This window comes from Ranitomeya variabilis, chromosome 3 (assembly GCF_051348905.1).
Source record: "Ranitomeya variabilis isolate aRanVar5 chromosome 3, aRanVar5.hap1, whole genome shotgun sequence".
Taxonomy (NCBI): Eukaryota; Metazoa; Chordata; class Amphibia; order Anura; family Dendrobatidae; genus Ranitomeya; species Ranitomeya variabilis.
This window is the reverse complement of record NC_135234.1, coordinates 387,308,069-387,321,856: the sequence shown is the minus strand read 5'-3', so window position 1 is coordinate 387,321,856 and position 13,788 is coordinate 387,308,069. Positions and strand designations below refer to the sequence as shown.

Genomic DNA, 13,788 nt, shown 5'->3' with positions numbered 1-13,788 from the left:
CTGCAACCTGGTGTCCTCGTTATTTACTGCACCGCACCACCACAGCATTACCACCATCCACACCTTTCATTGGGCGCCCCTCAGCAGGGTCACGGACCGGGTCTAGCCACCGTGACAACCCCAGAGCAGAGACTCAGAGGCCCGGTACCGGGTACCCCTCGGCCCTGCGGCAGTGGGGGCGCTGCACATGTGTTTAGAGTTAATTAGTTGATTCATAAGATTAGGGTAATAGGTCGTTTAGAGAACCTTTTCTTGATATGCTAATTTATTGAGACAGGTTTTTTGGGTTATCAGGAGTTGTATGCCAAAATCATCAGTATTAAAACAATAAAAGACCTGACAAATTTCAGTTGGTGGATAATGAATCTATAATATATGAAAGTTTAATTGTAATCATTACATTATGGTAAATAATGAAATTTAACACTATATGCTAATTTTTTGAGAAGGACCTGTATATAGTCCAGAGCAAAGCAAGTAAAGGGCATAACAGTGATACACAGCTGGCAAGTCACTTACAAGTTGGGGGAGACGCAGGAAAATACCAATCAAGATGACAAATAATAAAATATATGCCTGAAGATCCTAATCAGCATTGGCCAGGAGCGATAGCAGAATGTGTCTGCAGCAAGGGCCAAAGCAACAAGATGGTATGGCTATGGATAGGAACACATAGTAGCATAATGGCCCCGACCCGACTAGACAGGAGCCCAATAGCATAAGCTGGTATTGCCACGAATCCAAAATAAATGGAGATAAAAAATGATGAGCACACCTACACTATAGCATGGGGCCCAAATCATTAGAGGACATGCCCAATGCCTATGGATGATGCATATGTAGATAAGCACACCTTATGGCAAAAAACTATGGCAAAAAAACAGCATAAGGGGATCCCTGCAGAAAAGAGCACAAAAAAAAGCAGGAATTAAGTTAGGGAACCAAAACAGATTCAGTCTCACGAACCCGGACCACATTTGAACTGCGGGCATGGGCCCAGATAGCTGAGTCAATGGCTGGCTACTAGGTCCAAGCCAAACCAATTTTATTGGACATACTTCAAAAAAAATAAAATAAATAAAAAATAGTCACATGACAACCCCCAAGGTATACACAAAATACCAAAAATTAGTCACATATATGATATATCAATGAATTGACAATACTGGTCCAAAGCTGGACTGGCCAATGTGAACTCATGAGGAGTCCTACATCCTGAAGAAGAATATATTGGCGATCAATCATTAGCGAAGTACATATTCAGCCGAAGTCCAAAAAAGTTGTTGTAGACGAAAAGATCCATGAAATTGAATATTGTCACTGACCAATAAGAGCACCAAAATAATAATAAGATCCGACAAAGATCAGAGTGGCACCTGAGTGCACAGGAGATGGAAAGTACCCCTTGAAAGATAAAGACCATAAAAAGACCTACATCTTGAAGACAAATGTGTTGACGGTCAATTATTGACAAAGTCCATATTAAACCAAGATCCAGGGAAGTTATTGTAGAACTTGAGTGAACTTGAATGTTGTCGATAACCAATGAAAGCACCAAGGTAATGAGGTCCAGCGATAATCAAGGTGGATGGCACCCGAATGCACAGAAAATGGAGAATGACCCTTGAAAAATAGAAACCAGAACATATAGATTAAGTGCTAATTTCATTAGATGGCAGCATATAATGGTCAACGCCAAAAAGAACGAAAATATGGGACTCCCAATTCAACCTAAGAACCCCGTAAATAAGAGCTCTTCATTAAGGCCCTGTGGCGCCATTGACCTTAGGTTGAAAATCCACCTAGATTCAGTCTGGAGGAGTCGCTTGTGTGGATTGCCACCCCTCCCACCATATGGGACCTTCTGTAAGCCCACGATACTGATTTTAGAGGTGGAACACCCATGAGCTGCCAAAAAATGTGCAGCTACCGGGGTGAGGGGCTTACCCTTGCGCTGATCCGTAGCCGCCAGATGAATGGTAGACATATTTTCTGTATTCTCTTTCTCAGTTCCTGAGAGGTTTGTCCCACATACGGTTTACCGCACGGGCAGATGATGACATAAATGACATCTCTTGTCTTGCAGTTAATGTAGTGCTTGAGAGAGTGGATAGTTGAATCTACTGGATTAAAAAAGGTATTCTTGGTAGGTGTCATAAAGGGACATACGTTGCACCCACCACAGGGAAATGACCCTTTAAGCGTGACCCCCCTATTCAGTCTGACTGTAGGTCTAGAGAAATGGCTCGACGTAAGGAGATCCCGCAAATTTGGGGCCCGTCTTGTGACAAGAAGTGGTCTTTCACTAGTAACCTCTACTGTCTGGGCATCAGTCCTGAGAATGGACCAATGTCTGGTGATGATATTCTTTACCTGGTGCCAACTGTTGTTATAGTCCGTGATGAATCTGGTGGTATGGTCAGGATTTCTTGGTCTGGAAGTCAATAGTGATGCTTGATCCTCCCGTCGTGCCCTCTGGAAGGCCGATGATATCACTCGCTTAGGGTATCCTCTTTGCTTGAAACGACTTGTGAGGTCCTGGGCCTGTGTTATAAAATCAGCATCATGAGTACAATTTCTTGTCACCCGCAAAAATTGGCTGATAGGAACACCCACCTTCGTATGAAAAGAATGGAAACTGTTAAATTCAAGCAAAGAATTGGTAGTCGTGGATTTGCAGAAAAGATCCGTGACCAGACAATGGCTCTCTACAGAGATCTTCAAGTCCAGGTATGTAATGGACACTGTAGACAGAGAATGTGTAAGGAGTATATTGTAGGTGTTAGTATTCAGATCCTGCAAAAACCGTACACATTCAGCTTCGGTGCCCAACCACAGGAAAAATACATCATCGATGTATCGATGCCAGTGGCGCACCTTCTCCTGGAACATCACAGAAGGATATACCACCGTCTCCTCCCACCAGCCTAAAATAATATTCGCGTACGCTGGCGATACGGATCACTATTTTGAGAACATTTCTGCAAATTACTGCCGTAAAAAACGGACCGTAATTTCATACGCTGAGTCTGATGCCGGCCTTAGAGCATCAAATGTGATGTGCCACTTTTGGGGTGGCTGAGAGCTGGTATTTTTAGGCTCGGGAGGGCAAAATAAACAGGGACCTTCCTAGACAGGTAATATCAGCTCACTGCTGTCTGCTATAAATTTGCTGATTAAAAAAATGGTTGGGACCCCACGTAGTTTTTTTCATTTATTTAATCATAAAAAGCTGTTCAATGAACTCCACAGGGTGCAAGTATATAATATTTTGAGGGGTTGTGCAATTATGTCTAGATGTCTGTCTCTCTGGGGACCAGAATCTTGAGTTAGTCATCATAGTCGCCGGATGAATATTGAATGTATGCTTTATCAGAAATGCGGCAGCATCAGAATAAAACACACACAACTGCAATAATAGAGCCAATTTCTGATTCATGCGGCCTGGGGGCCGTGCAGTGGGAATCAGCTGTTAGGTTCCTTATCGTGTGGCAAAATAATATTGGAAGCCTCAGCGTCATCCATTACATACTGCTGTCTACAGATCACTATGTAATAGCTCAATATGGAAATAAAAGTGATTCTATCAATTTAATGTAACGATAACAGCTAAGGTGTATTATGATGTTCTGCAGCAGCTGAGGTTTATATTGTGAGATTGTATAGCAGCTGAAATGTGTGTTTTGATGTTCTGCAGAAGCTGAAGTATTATGAGGTTCTGCAGTAGCTGAGATGTGCATTATGTGGTTCTGCAGTAGCTGAGGTGTGTATTATGATGTTCTGCAGCAGCTGAGGTATGTATTGTGAGATCCTACAGCAGCTGAGGTGTGTGTTATGATTTTCTGTAGCAGCTGAAGTATGTGTTATGATGTTCTGCAGCAGCTGAAGTATTATGAGGTTCTGCAGCAGCTGAGGTGTGTATTATGTTATGCATAGATATCAGAACAGTATCGGGACCCGAATCCCATTCACTTAAATGAGGGGCCCGAACATCCAGGGTTTGCTGTGCTGTAATGTTCATGACAGTGCAGCAAACACCACTGATTGTCGGTGAAATCATCCCCGCCGGTCAGAGAGCCGCGGTTCCCATGCTGTCAAAAGACAGCGTGAGCGCTCAGCTGTCATTGGAGGTATACTGTTTAATAATACACACACACACATTATGAATAAAGTATTTTAATGAAATAAATACACATGGGGTTTTAAAATCTTTATTGTACGTTTAATCCATCTGAAGACCCTCATTCTGTAAAAAAATAAAATAAAAAAGCAACAATATCCCATACCTCTCTGACGTACAGTCATGTCCCACGCTGTAAATCCATCTGAAGGAGTTAAATACATTTACAACCAGGAGCCTGCTAATGCAGCTGTTGTTCCTGGTTGTAAAAACTGGGGAATGAACGGAATGCAGGGGAATTTTTCTGAATACTTGCCCATGCTAGAGTTCCTGTGAGTTTATGCCACCAGGGGGCGCATCACCGCAAGTCTACGATGCTACTTCCCCTGCATTCCATTCACTCCCCAGTTTTTACAGCCAGGGGCAGCTGCATTAGCAGGCTCCTGGTTGTAAATTTATTTAACCCCTTCAGGTGAATTTACAGCGTGGGACATGACTGTACGCCAGAGAGGTATGGGATATTGCTGCTTTTTTATTTTATTTTTTTTACAGAACGAGGGTCTTCAAGTGGATTAAGCGTACAATAAAGATTTTAAAACGCTGATAGCGGCATTTAACTAGCGCTTCCAGCCATCCGGCCATAAATGTGCGCATCGCTGAAACCCCGTCACGTGATCGGGGGTCAGCAATGCGTCTGCATGACAACCAGAGGTCTATTGAAGACCTCTATGGTTGTTGATGCCCGATTGCTGTGAGCGCCACCCTGTGGTCAGCACTCATAGCAATTCTACTACATACAGGAGCGATCTGAGCATTGCTCCTATGTAGTAGAGCCGATCAGGCTATGCCAGCTTCTAGCCTCCCATGCAGGCTATTGAGACATGGCAAAAGTAAAAAAAAAATGTTTTAAAAAAATATGAAAAAATTAAAAAAATATAAAAGTTTAAATCACCCCATTCAAAATAAAACTATTAAAAAAAAATACCTACACATATTTGGTATTGCAGAGTTCAGAATCGCCAGATCGATCAATGAAAAAAAGGATTAACCTGATCGCTAAACGGCGTTCACCCATCCCCAGATCATGAAAAATGGAGGCGCTACAGGTATTGGAAAATGGCACAATTTTTTTTTTTGTTTAGCAAACTTTTAAATTTTTTTTTACCGCTAGACATGTTTGGTGTCTATGAACTCGTAATGACCTGGAGAATCATAATGGCAGGTCAGTTTTAGCATTTATTGAACCTAGCAAAAAACAAGTGTGGGATTGCACTTTTTTGCAATTTCACCGCACATGGAATTGTTTTCCCGTTTTCTCTTACACGACATGGTAAAACCAATGTATAGTTCAAAAATACACCTCAGCCCGCAAAAAATAAGCCCTCACATGGCCATATTGACGGAAAAATAAAAAAGTTATGGATCCGGGAAGAAGGGGAGCGAATAACGAAAACGCAAAACAAAAAAAAGCTTCGGTCATGAAGGGGTTAAAAGTTAGAAAATTGTGAAATTTTCGTCAAATTTCCTATCTATTTTCAAATCTACGTGTCATATCACTGAACTGTTACCACTAATCAGGAAGCACAATATGTCACTAGTCAGTGGGATACGTTGAAGCGTTCCAGAATTATTACCTCATAAACTGCCACTGTTTAAAATTGTAAAAATTGGCCTGCCATTAAAGGGTTAAAGCTTAGACTGGCAGCTAGCAGGGCACAATACAAGCAGTGTGGCATCCGCGGACCGCACGGCCGATAACGCCACGCACCACACTAGGCCGCGTTACCATGGAGACTCAGCTCGCCCATCCATCAATCTCCTTGTACCTCAGGTTCTTATTGGTCAGCAGAGGGTGGGCGGTGCCTGTGTATCGTGCGCACGCGCAGGATTTCTGCGGTGGGAGGGGGGAAAAGGGGCGTGAATTCCCTCCACTTGTCTCCGCCATCTTGGTTCGGTTCCCGCCGACCCCTCCCCCTTATCTCCCGGAGCGCGCACCAAAAGGTTACCGAAAGCCCCTATTTGTTACGAGCATTGCCTGTCAGCTTTGAGAGCAAACCCCGAGCCTCTGATCTCCGCCGACGGGTGACGTGCAGAGCGGTGAGGCAGCTACACGGTGAGTGGAGCTTTTGTGTGTGGGGCCCCGGGGAGGATCGGCGCGGTGCTGGGAGAGCCACAGACTCGGAGGCTGAACTTTACGGCACGGACCGGTGACAGGCCGCACTCCCCGCCTCGGGCCCCGCTCATTGGTGGAGGCCGCGGCCTTGTCGGTGTGATTGGTCGGTTAGTCCGGAAACCAGGAGGGGGAAGGATCGGTGTGATACATGGCGGCCCTTGTAGTCCAGTATTGTGACTGGCGGGGAATGGCAGAGTGGGATGATGGGGGGATTACTGCGGGCCCACCTCATCTCCCATCACTGAGCCAGTGATGTGTGAGGACCGGGCCCGAGATATGTGCAGGACAGGGGGATATGGGGCCATGTGTGAGGACCGGGCCCCTGAGGTCTGTGCAAGGGATATGGGGTCATGTGTGAGGACTGAGGTCTGTGCAGGGGATATGGGGTCATATGTGAGGACTGGGCCCCTGAGGTCTGTGCAGGGGATATGGGGTCATGTGTGAGGACTGGGCCCCTGAGGTCCGTGCAGGACAGGGGGATATGGGGTCATGTGTGAGGACTGGGCCCCTGACGTCCGTGCAGGACAGGGGGTTATGGGGTCATGTGTGAGGACTGGGCCCCTGAGGTCTGTGCAGGGGATATGGGGTCATGTGTGAGGACTGGGCCCCTGAGGTCTGTGCAGGGGATATGGGGTCATATGTGAGGACTGGGCCCCTGAGGTCTGTGCAGGGGATATGGGGTCATGTGTGAGGACTGGGCCCCTGAGGTCTGTGCAGGGGATATGGGGGTCATGTGTGAGGACTGGGCCCCTGAGGTCTGTGCAGGGGATATGGGGGTCATGTGTGAGGACTGGGCCCCTGAGGTATGTGCAGGGGATATGGGGTCATGTGTGAGGACTGGGCCCCTGAGGTCCGTGCAGGACAGGGGGATATGGGGTCATGTGTGAAGACTGGGCCCCTGAGGTCTGTGCAGGACAGGGGGATATGGGGCCATGTGTGAGGACTGAGGTCTGTGCAGGGGATATGGGGTCATGTGTGAGGACTGGGCCCCTGAGGTCTGTGCAGGGGATATGGGGGTCATGTGTGAGGACTGGGCCCCTGAGGTCTGTGCAGGGGATATGGGGTCATGTGTGAGGACTTGGCCCCTGAGGTCTGTGCAGGGGATATGGGGGTCATGTGTGAGGACTGGGCCCCTGAGGTCTGTGCAGGGGATATGGGGTCATGTGTGAGGACTGGGCCCCTGAGGTCTGTGCAGGGGATATGGGGGTCATGTGTGAGGACTGGGCCCCTGAGGTCTGTGCAGGGGATATGGGGGTCATGTGTGAGGACTGGGCCCCTGAGGTATGTGCAGGGGATATGGGGTCATGTGTGAGGACTGGGCCCCTGAGGTCCGTGCAGGACAGGGGGATATGGGGTCATGTGTGAAGACTGGGCCCCTGAGGTCTGTGCAGGACAGGGGGATATGGGGCCATGTGTGAGGACTGAGGTCTGTGCAGGGGATATGGGGTCATGTGTGAGGACTGGGCCCCTGAGGTCTGTGCAGGGGATATGGGGGTCATGTGTGAGGACTGGGCCCCTGAGGTCTGTGCAGGGGATATGGGGTCATGTGTGAGGACTGGGCCCCTGAGGTCCGTGCAGGACAGGGGGATATGGGGTCATGTGTGAAGACTGGGCCCCTGAGGTCTGTGCAGGACAGGGGGATATGGGGTCATGTGTGAGGACTGGGCCCCTGAGGTCCGTGCTGGACAGGGGGTTATGGGGTCATGTGTGAGGACTGGGCCCCTGAGGTCCGTGCTGGACAGGGGGTTATGGGGTCATGTGTGAGGACTGGGCCCCTGAGGTCCGTGCTGGACAGGGGGTTATGGGGTCATGTGTGAGGACTGGGCCCCTGAGGTCCGTGCAGGGGATATGGGGTCATATGTGAGGACTGGGCCCCTGAGGTCTGTGCAGGGGATATGGGGGTCATGTGTGAGGACTGGGCCCCTGAGGTCTGTGCAGGGGATATGGGGGTCATGTGTGAGGACTGGGCCCCTGAGGTCTGTGCAGGGGATATGGGGTCATGTGTGAGGACTGGGCCCCTGAGGTCCGTGCAGGACAGGGGGATATGGGGTCATGTGTGAGGACTGGGCCCCTGAGGTCCGTGCTGGACAGGGGGTTATGGGGTCATGTGTGAGGACTGGGCCCCTGAGGTCCGTGCAGGGGATATGGGGGTCATGTGTGAGGACTGGGCCCCTGAGGTCTGTGCAGGACAGGGGGATATGGGGTCATGTGTGAGGACTGGGCCCCTGAGGTCCGTGCAGGACAGGGGGATATGGGGTCATGTGTGAGGACTGGGCCCCTGAGGTCCGTGCAGGACAGGGGGGATATGGGGTCATGTGTGAGGACTGGGCCCCTGAGGTCTGTGCAGGGGATATGGGGTCATGTGTGAGGACTGGGCCCCTGAGGTATGTCTCTTTTGAGACTGAGGACAGGCGGACCTTATGGGTATGTGTTAATAACTATATTGACTCTCTATGCACTTGCACTTTGTACTTTGGTTAAAATGGCTAATTCTTTATGCATGTCATTATGAAGTTAATATATTACGGATACTTATTTCATTATTTTCCTACCTCATTCTCTGGTCTTTGTGCACTTTACTCGGGTATTATCCTTCCTCTTATTGTTTATTGATTGTTGTTATTGTTTTAGCATGTGTGTATTTTCAATAAAATTTGTTATTCTTTTATACTATCTCTTGAGTGGTTTGTTTTGATATTTTGTATCCTTTGGGTATGTGTAGGACAGTGGGATATGGGGGTCATATGTGAGGACTGGGCCCCTGAGATCTGTGCAGGTCAGGGGGATATGGGGTCATGTGTGAGGACTGGGCCCCTGAGGTCTGTGCAGGGGATATGGGGGTCATGTGTGAGGACTGGGCCCTTGAGGTCTGTGCAGGGGATATGGGGGTCATATGTGAGGACTGGGCCCCTGAGGTATGTGCAGGTCAGGGGGATATGGGGTCATGTGTGAGGACTTGGCCCCTGAGGTTTGTGCAGGACGGGGATATGGGGGTCATGTGTGAAGACTGGGCCCCTGAGGGTCTGTGCAGGTCAGGGGGATATGGGGTCATGTGTGAGGACTGGGCCCCTGAGGTCTGTGCAGGGGATATGGGGGTCATGTGTGAGGACTGGGCCCTTGAGGTCTGTGCAGGGGATATGGGGGTCATATGTGAGGACTGGGCCCCTGATGTATGTGCAGGGTAGTTGGATATGGGGGTCATGTGTGAGGACTGAGGTCTGTGCAGGGCAGTGGGATATGGGGGTCATGGGCGAGGACTGGGCCCCTGAGGTCTGTGCAGGACAGGGGGATATGGGGGTCATGTGTGAGGACTGGGCCCCTGAGGTCTGTGCAGGACAGGGGGATATGGGGGTCATGTGTGAGGACTGGGCCCCTGAGGTCTGTGCAGGACAGGGGGATATGGGGGTCATGTGTGAGGACTGGGCCCCTGAGGTCTGTGCAGGACAGGGGGATATGGGGGTCATGTGTAAGGACTGGGATATGGGGTCATGTGTGAGGACTGGGCCCCTGATGTATGTGCAGGGTAGTGGGATATGGGGGTCATGTGTGAGGACTGGGCCCCTGATGTATGTGCAGGGTAGTGGGATATGGGGGTCATGTGTGTGGACTTGGCCCCTCAGGTATGTGCAGGGGATATGGGGGTCATGTGTGAGGACTGAGGTCTGTGCATGGCAGTGGGATATGGGGGTCATGTGTGAGGACTGGGCCCCTGAGGGAGGTATGTGCAGGACAGGGAGATATGGGGGTCGTGTGTGAGGACTGGGCTCCTGAGGTATGTGCAGGACAGTGGGATATGGGGGTCATATGTGAGGACTGGGCCCCTGAGGTCTGTGCAGGACAGTGGGATATGGGGGTCATATGTGAGGACTGGGCTCCTGAGGTCTGTGCAGGACAGTGGGATATGGGGGTCATATGTGAGGACTGGGCCCCTGAGGTCTGTGCAGGACAGGGGGATATGGGGTCATGTGTGAGGACTGGACCCCTGAGGTCTGTGCAGGACAGGGGGATATGGGGGTCATGTGTGAGGACTGGGCCCCTCAGGTATGTGCAGGGGATATGGGGGTCATGTGTGAGGACTGGGCCCCTCAGGTATGTGCAGGGGATATGGGGGTCATGTGTGAGGACTGGGCCCCTCAGGTATGTGCAGGGGATATGGGGGTCATGTGTGAGGACTGGGGTCTGTGCATGGCAGTGGGATATGGGGTTCATGTGTGAGGACTGAGGTTTGTGCAGGGCAGTGGGATGTGTGTGAGAGGTATGTGCCTTCTGAGCTCGAGTCAGGACTGTGGGGGGGGGGGGGGGGTTTACTGGGGACATGCGTGAGAGGAATTGGCCTCTGAGGTCTGTACTTGGCTGCAGGCATAATGGTTAAAGGGCTATTCCCACCTCCAAGGTCCTATCCAAATATGTAGTAAGGGTAATAATAATATTAGTAAATACCTCCACTTGGAAATGTATAGTTTTTCTGATTCGCTATGTCTCTTTCCTCGTGTGCATGAATTGCAGGACCTTAGGTATCCATGGCTACGAACACTGATGTATTGACAGTTAGCTAGTTACTAGTGGTTGTAATCTTGCATGCCTAATGTCCTGAAATGAGGAAAGAGACATAATGAATCAGAGGAACTATACTACATTTCTAATTGGAGGTATTTGCTAATATTACACCGATTACATATTGGGATATTATCTTGGAGATGGGAATACCCTTTCAAGTGTTCCTACAGGTGAGGAATATGTTCATAGGGTGCAGTGTACCTTTTCCTGCGACGTAAATATACACAAGTTTTCTGTACACAAAGCTTAACTAAACGTATACATTTAATGTTTTCATTGATTTCTGAATATACACTATATGGATAAGTATTGAGACACACTTCTTAAGGGGATTCTGTCAGTAGGATCAACCCTCCTAAGCAACCTATATCGGCATGTAGGCCATGGAAGCTTGAATAAAATGATACCTTGATATCTGCAATCTGATGTTCTATTCCAGAAATCTATGTTTTTCTTAGTATATAAATGAGCTTTTAAGATCTATTGGCCGGACACCGATCTCAATGAGAATTTACCTCTGGGGTTGTACTGTACTTCTACCCAGTCATAAGTAGGCAACATCCTGCATGTAAAACAAGAACACGCCCCCACAGTGGCTTAGAGCAAGTTTCTCAATGTGGGACATTTTCTTCCTAAATGCCCACTGTATTTAGTACCACAATCTAAACTATGTTCTAATGTACTTGAATTAAAAAAACACTAACTGCATTTCTTTTTTCACAGTGTGCGCGCTGTTGCTTGCTCGGATCAGTATAGAGCCGGCACCAGAGCGCACTCTTGGCGTGCAGAGACCAGTCCACCCCTGTAAGTGACATCACTGGCCTCTGCATGCCAGGTATTCTGACACAGTGCTCTGTTACTGGCTCATTATTTTTTGAGTTGACAATAGAGAGCGCACGGTCATTGTGCACACACCGTGCAGGGACTAGCCCAGCCCCTGAAATGAGCGTCACTGATGTCACTTTGTTTCAGGAAGAGAACAAAGCGTAATCAAAAAGGAAGTGGAGGCGATAACATATAAATAAATAAATAAAAACAGTTACAGTGTAGTTAGGGAAGGATGGGGAATTTTCAATTCGTATATATTAGAAAATACATGGCACTAAATAGGGATTTAGGATAAATATGACTTTGGACTTCGAACCACCACTGTAATCACAATGAGATCATAGTTCTGTGTTTCTCCTTTTTTTAACTACTTCTATTTTATAAACTAGTTGCATACGGATGATAAAATAATCTTACAAGTTTTCTGGATGAAATTCATTTTTTTTTTATGATTGTGTGAAATTAGCCTTAAAGGGAACCTGTCAGCAGGGTTGTGCACAGTAACCTTCAGACGCTGTCAGGTCGGCGCCATTAGGGTATGTGCACACGGCGCTGCGGATTTTGCTGCGGAACCGGCGCTGCGGATCCGCAGCAGTTTTCCCAAAGTTTACAGTACCATGTAAACCTATGGGAAAAAAAAAACGCTTTGCACATGCTGCGGAAAAATCCGCGCGGAAACGCAGCGGATTATTTTCCGCAGCATGTCAATTCTTTCTGCGGATTCTGCAGCGGTTTTCAACATGCACCAATAGGAAAGTGCAGTTGAAAACCCGCAGAGGAATCTGCAGAAGAAACCGCAATAAAATCCGCAGTGAAAACCGCAGTGGTTTTGCACTGCGGATTTTCCAAATCCGCTGCGGAAAAATCCGCAGCAGAATCCGCAACGTGTGCACATACCCCCCCTTATACTGATTACAATGATACCTGGTGATGAAATCCGTCTTGTGGTTGATGTTTAATCTGTAGTATGATATAATGGACAATGTGTTTATTCAGTTTATGATTTATTCATATAGTATTGTGTAGACTGTAGAGAGAGAAAAATATCTGAATTAAAATGGTGGCGGTGCCTGAGCGGTAGCATCTATTGTGATCCAATAGATGCTACCGCTCAAGCATCGGTGCTATTTTGGTGGAGAGGAAAAAAATATTGGATCCATCAAAATGGTTCCAGCGGTGCCTGCACAGCAGCATCGATCGCTGATGGATGCTTCTGCACCGCCGCCAATTTGATGGAGCCAAAATGTTTATTTTCCTCTAGCAAAATGCCACAGTAGCATCTATCGAAACTCGATCTTTGAAGATGATTTCCCTCCCTACCCCACTATACTATATGACTAAATCATAAATGAATGTTCGCATAGTACTGGCCGTTGTATCATGCTACAGCGCCGCCTGCCTGATGAATGTTGTTGATTTTCCCATACAATATTCTATGAAGTATGTAAAATAGGGGGCAGGTCCCTGAAGGATCAGTGCCTTATCATAAGCCCATAAGGATGAATATGTAAGCAGAGCACCACATAAAGCCCCCCCATAGGCCGTCTGAAGCATGGGAATCTCATTAACTGTAAACTGCAAATACAGATTAACCCCTTTATTCCCCAAGGTGGTTTGTACACTAATGACCAAGCCAATTTTTACAATTCTGACCACTGTCACTTTGAAGTTATAGCTCTGGAACGCTTCAACGGATCCCACTGATTCTGAAAGAGTTTTTTTGTGACGCATTGTACTTCATGATACTGGTAAAATTTCTTCAATATGACTTGTTTATTTGTTAAAAAAAAAAAAAAAAAAAAAGGGAAATTTGGTAAAAATGTGGAACACTTAGCAATTTTCAAACTTTGAATTCTTATGACTTTAAAGGGAACCGGTCAGCAGGATTGTGCACAGTAACCTACAGACACTGTCAGGTTGGCACCGTTAGACTGACTAAAATGATACCTTGGATCATGAAATCCATGTTGTCTTTGTTTAATCGCTATTTCCCAGGACGTCCCTCCTGACAGCGCCACCAGGAGGTTGTCCTTCAAATCCTTGATAGGGACAGGAAACACAGAAGAGGTTAAATATCCCCTTCCCCCCACCCTTAAGTGTTTTTCCTGTC

At 47.7% G+C, this 13,788-nt stretch overlaps 2 protein-coding genes across 5 annotated transcripts in view; one reads left to right on the top strand and one right to left on the bottom strand.

The window, feature by feature from the left end:
* Positions 1–1,029: 1,029 nt before the first annotated feature.
* On the bottom strand, positions 1,030–5,930 carry LOC143816087 (uncharacterized). 3 transcript variants are annotated; one of them, XR_013223884.1, is made up of 5 exons: positions 5,755–5,930; positions 2,617–2,744; positions 2,374–2,544; positions 1,948–2,123; positions 1,030–1,623 (listed from the first exon to the last, which is right to left on the bottom strand). XR_013223884.1 is itself a non-coding variant. In XM_077296064.1 (3 exons), exons 1-3 carry the CDS (start codon positions 2,890–2,892, stop codon positions 1,504–1,506), a joined length of 567 nt encoding a protein of 188 aa, XP_077152179.1. In that variant the 5' UTR covers positions 2,893–2,931; the 3' UTR covers positions 1,376–1,503. The 3 variants fall into 3 exon arrangements, 2 of the variants coding, with proteins under 2 accessions (XP_077152179.1, XP_077152180.1); XM_077296064.1 differs by lacking the exons at positions 1,948–2,123; positions 5,755–5,930 and having other exon boundaries at positions 1,376–1,623; positions 2,617–2,931; XM_077296065.1 differs by lacking the exons at positions 1,030–1,623; positions 5,755–5,930 and having other exon boundaries at positions 1,990–2,123; positions 2,617–2,931.
* Positions 5,931–5,985: 55 nt separating this feature from the next.
* The window catches only part of NFYC (nuclear transcription factor Y subunit gamma), a 91,259-nt gene continuing 83,456 nt past the window's right edge, over positions 5,986–13,788 (top strand). The window contains exon 1 of one of the 2 annotated variants that reach the window (XM_077296062.1): positions 5,986–6,233. The gene's annotated coding sequence lies outside the window, so the exon portion shown is untranslated. The remainder of the gene's footprint in view (positions 6,234–13,788) is intronic. The other variant, XM_077296063.1, reaches the window with a different exon arrangement.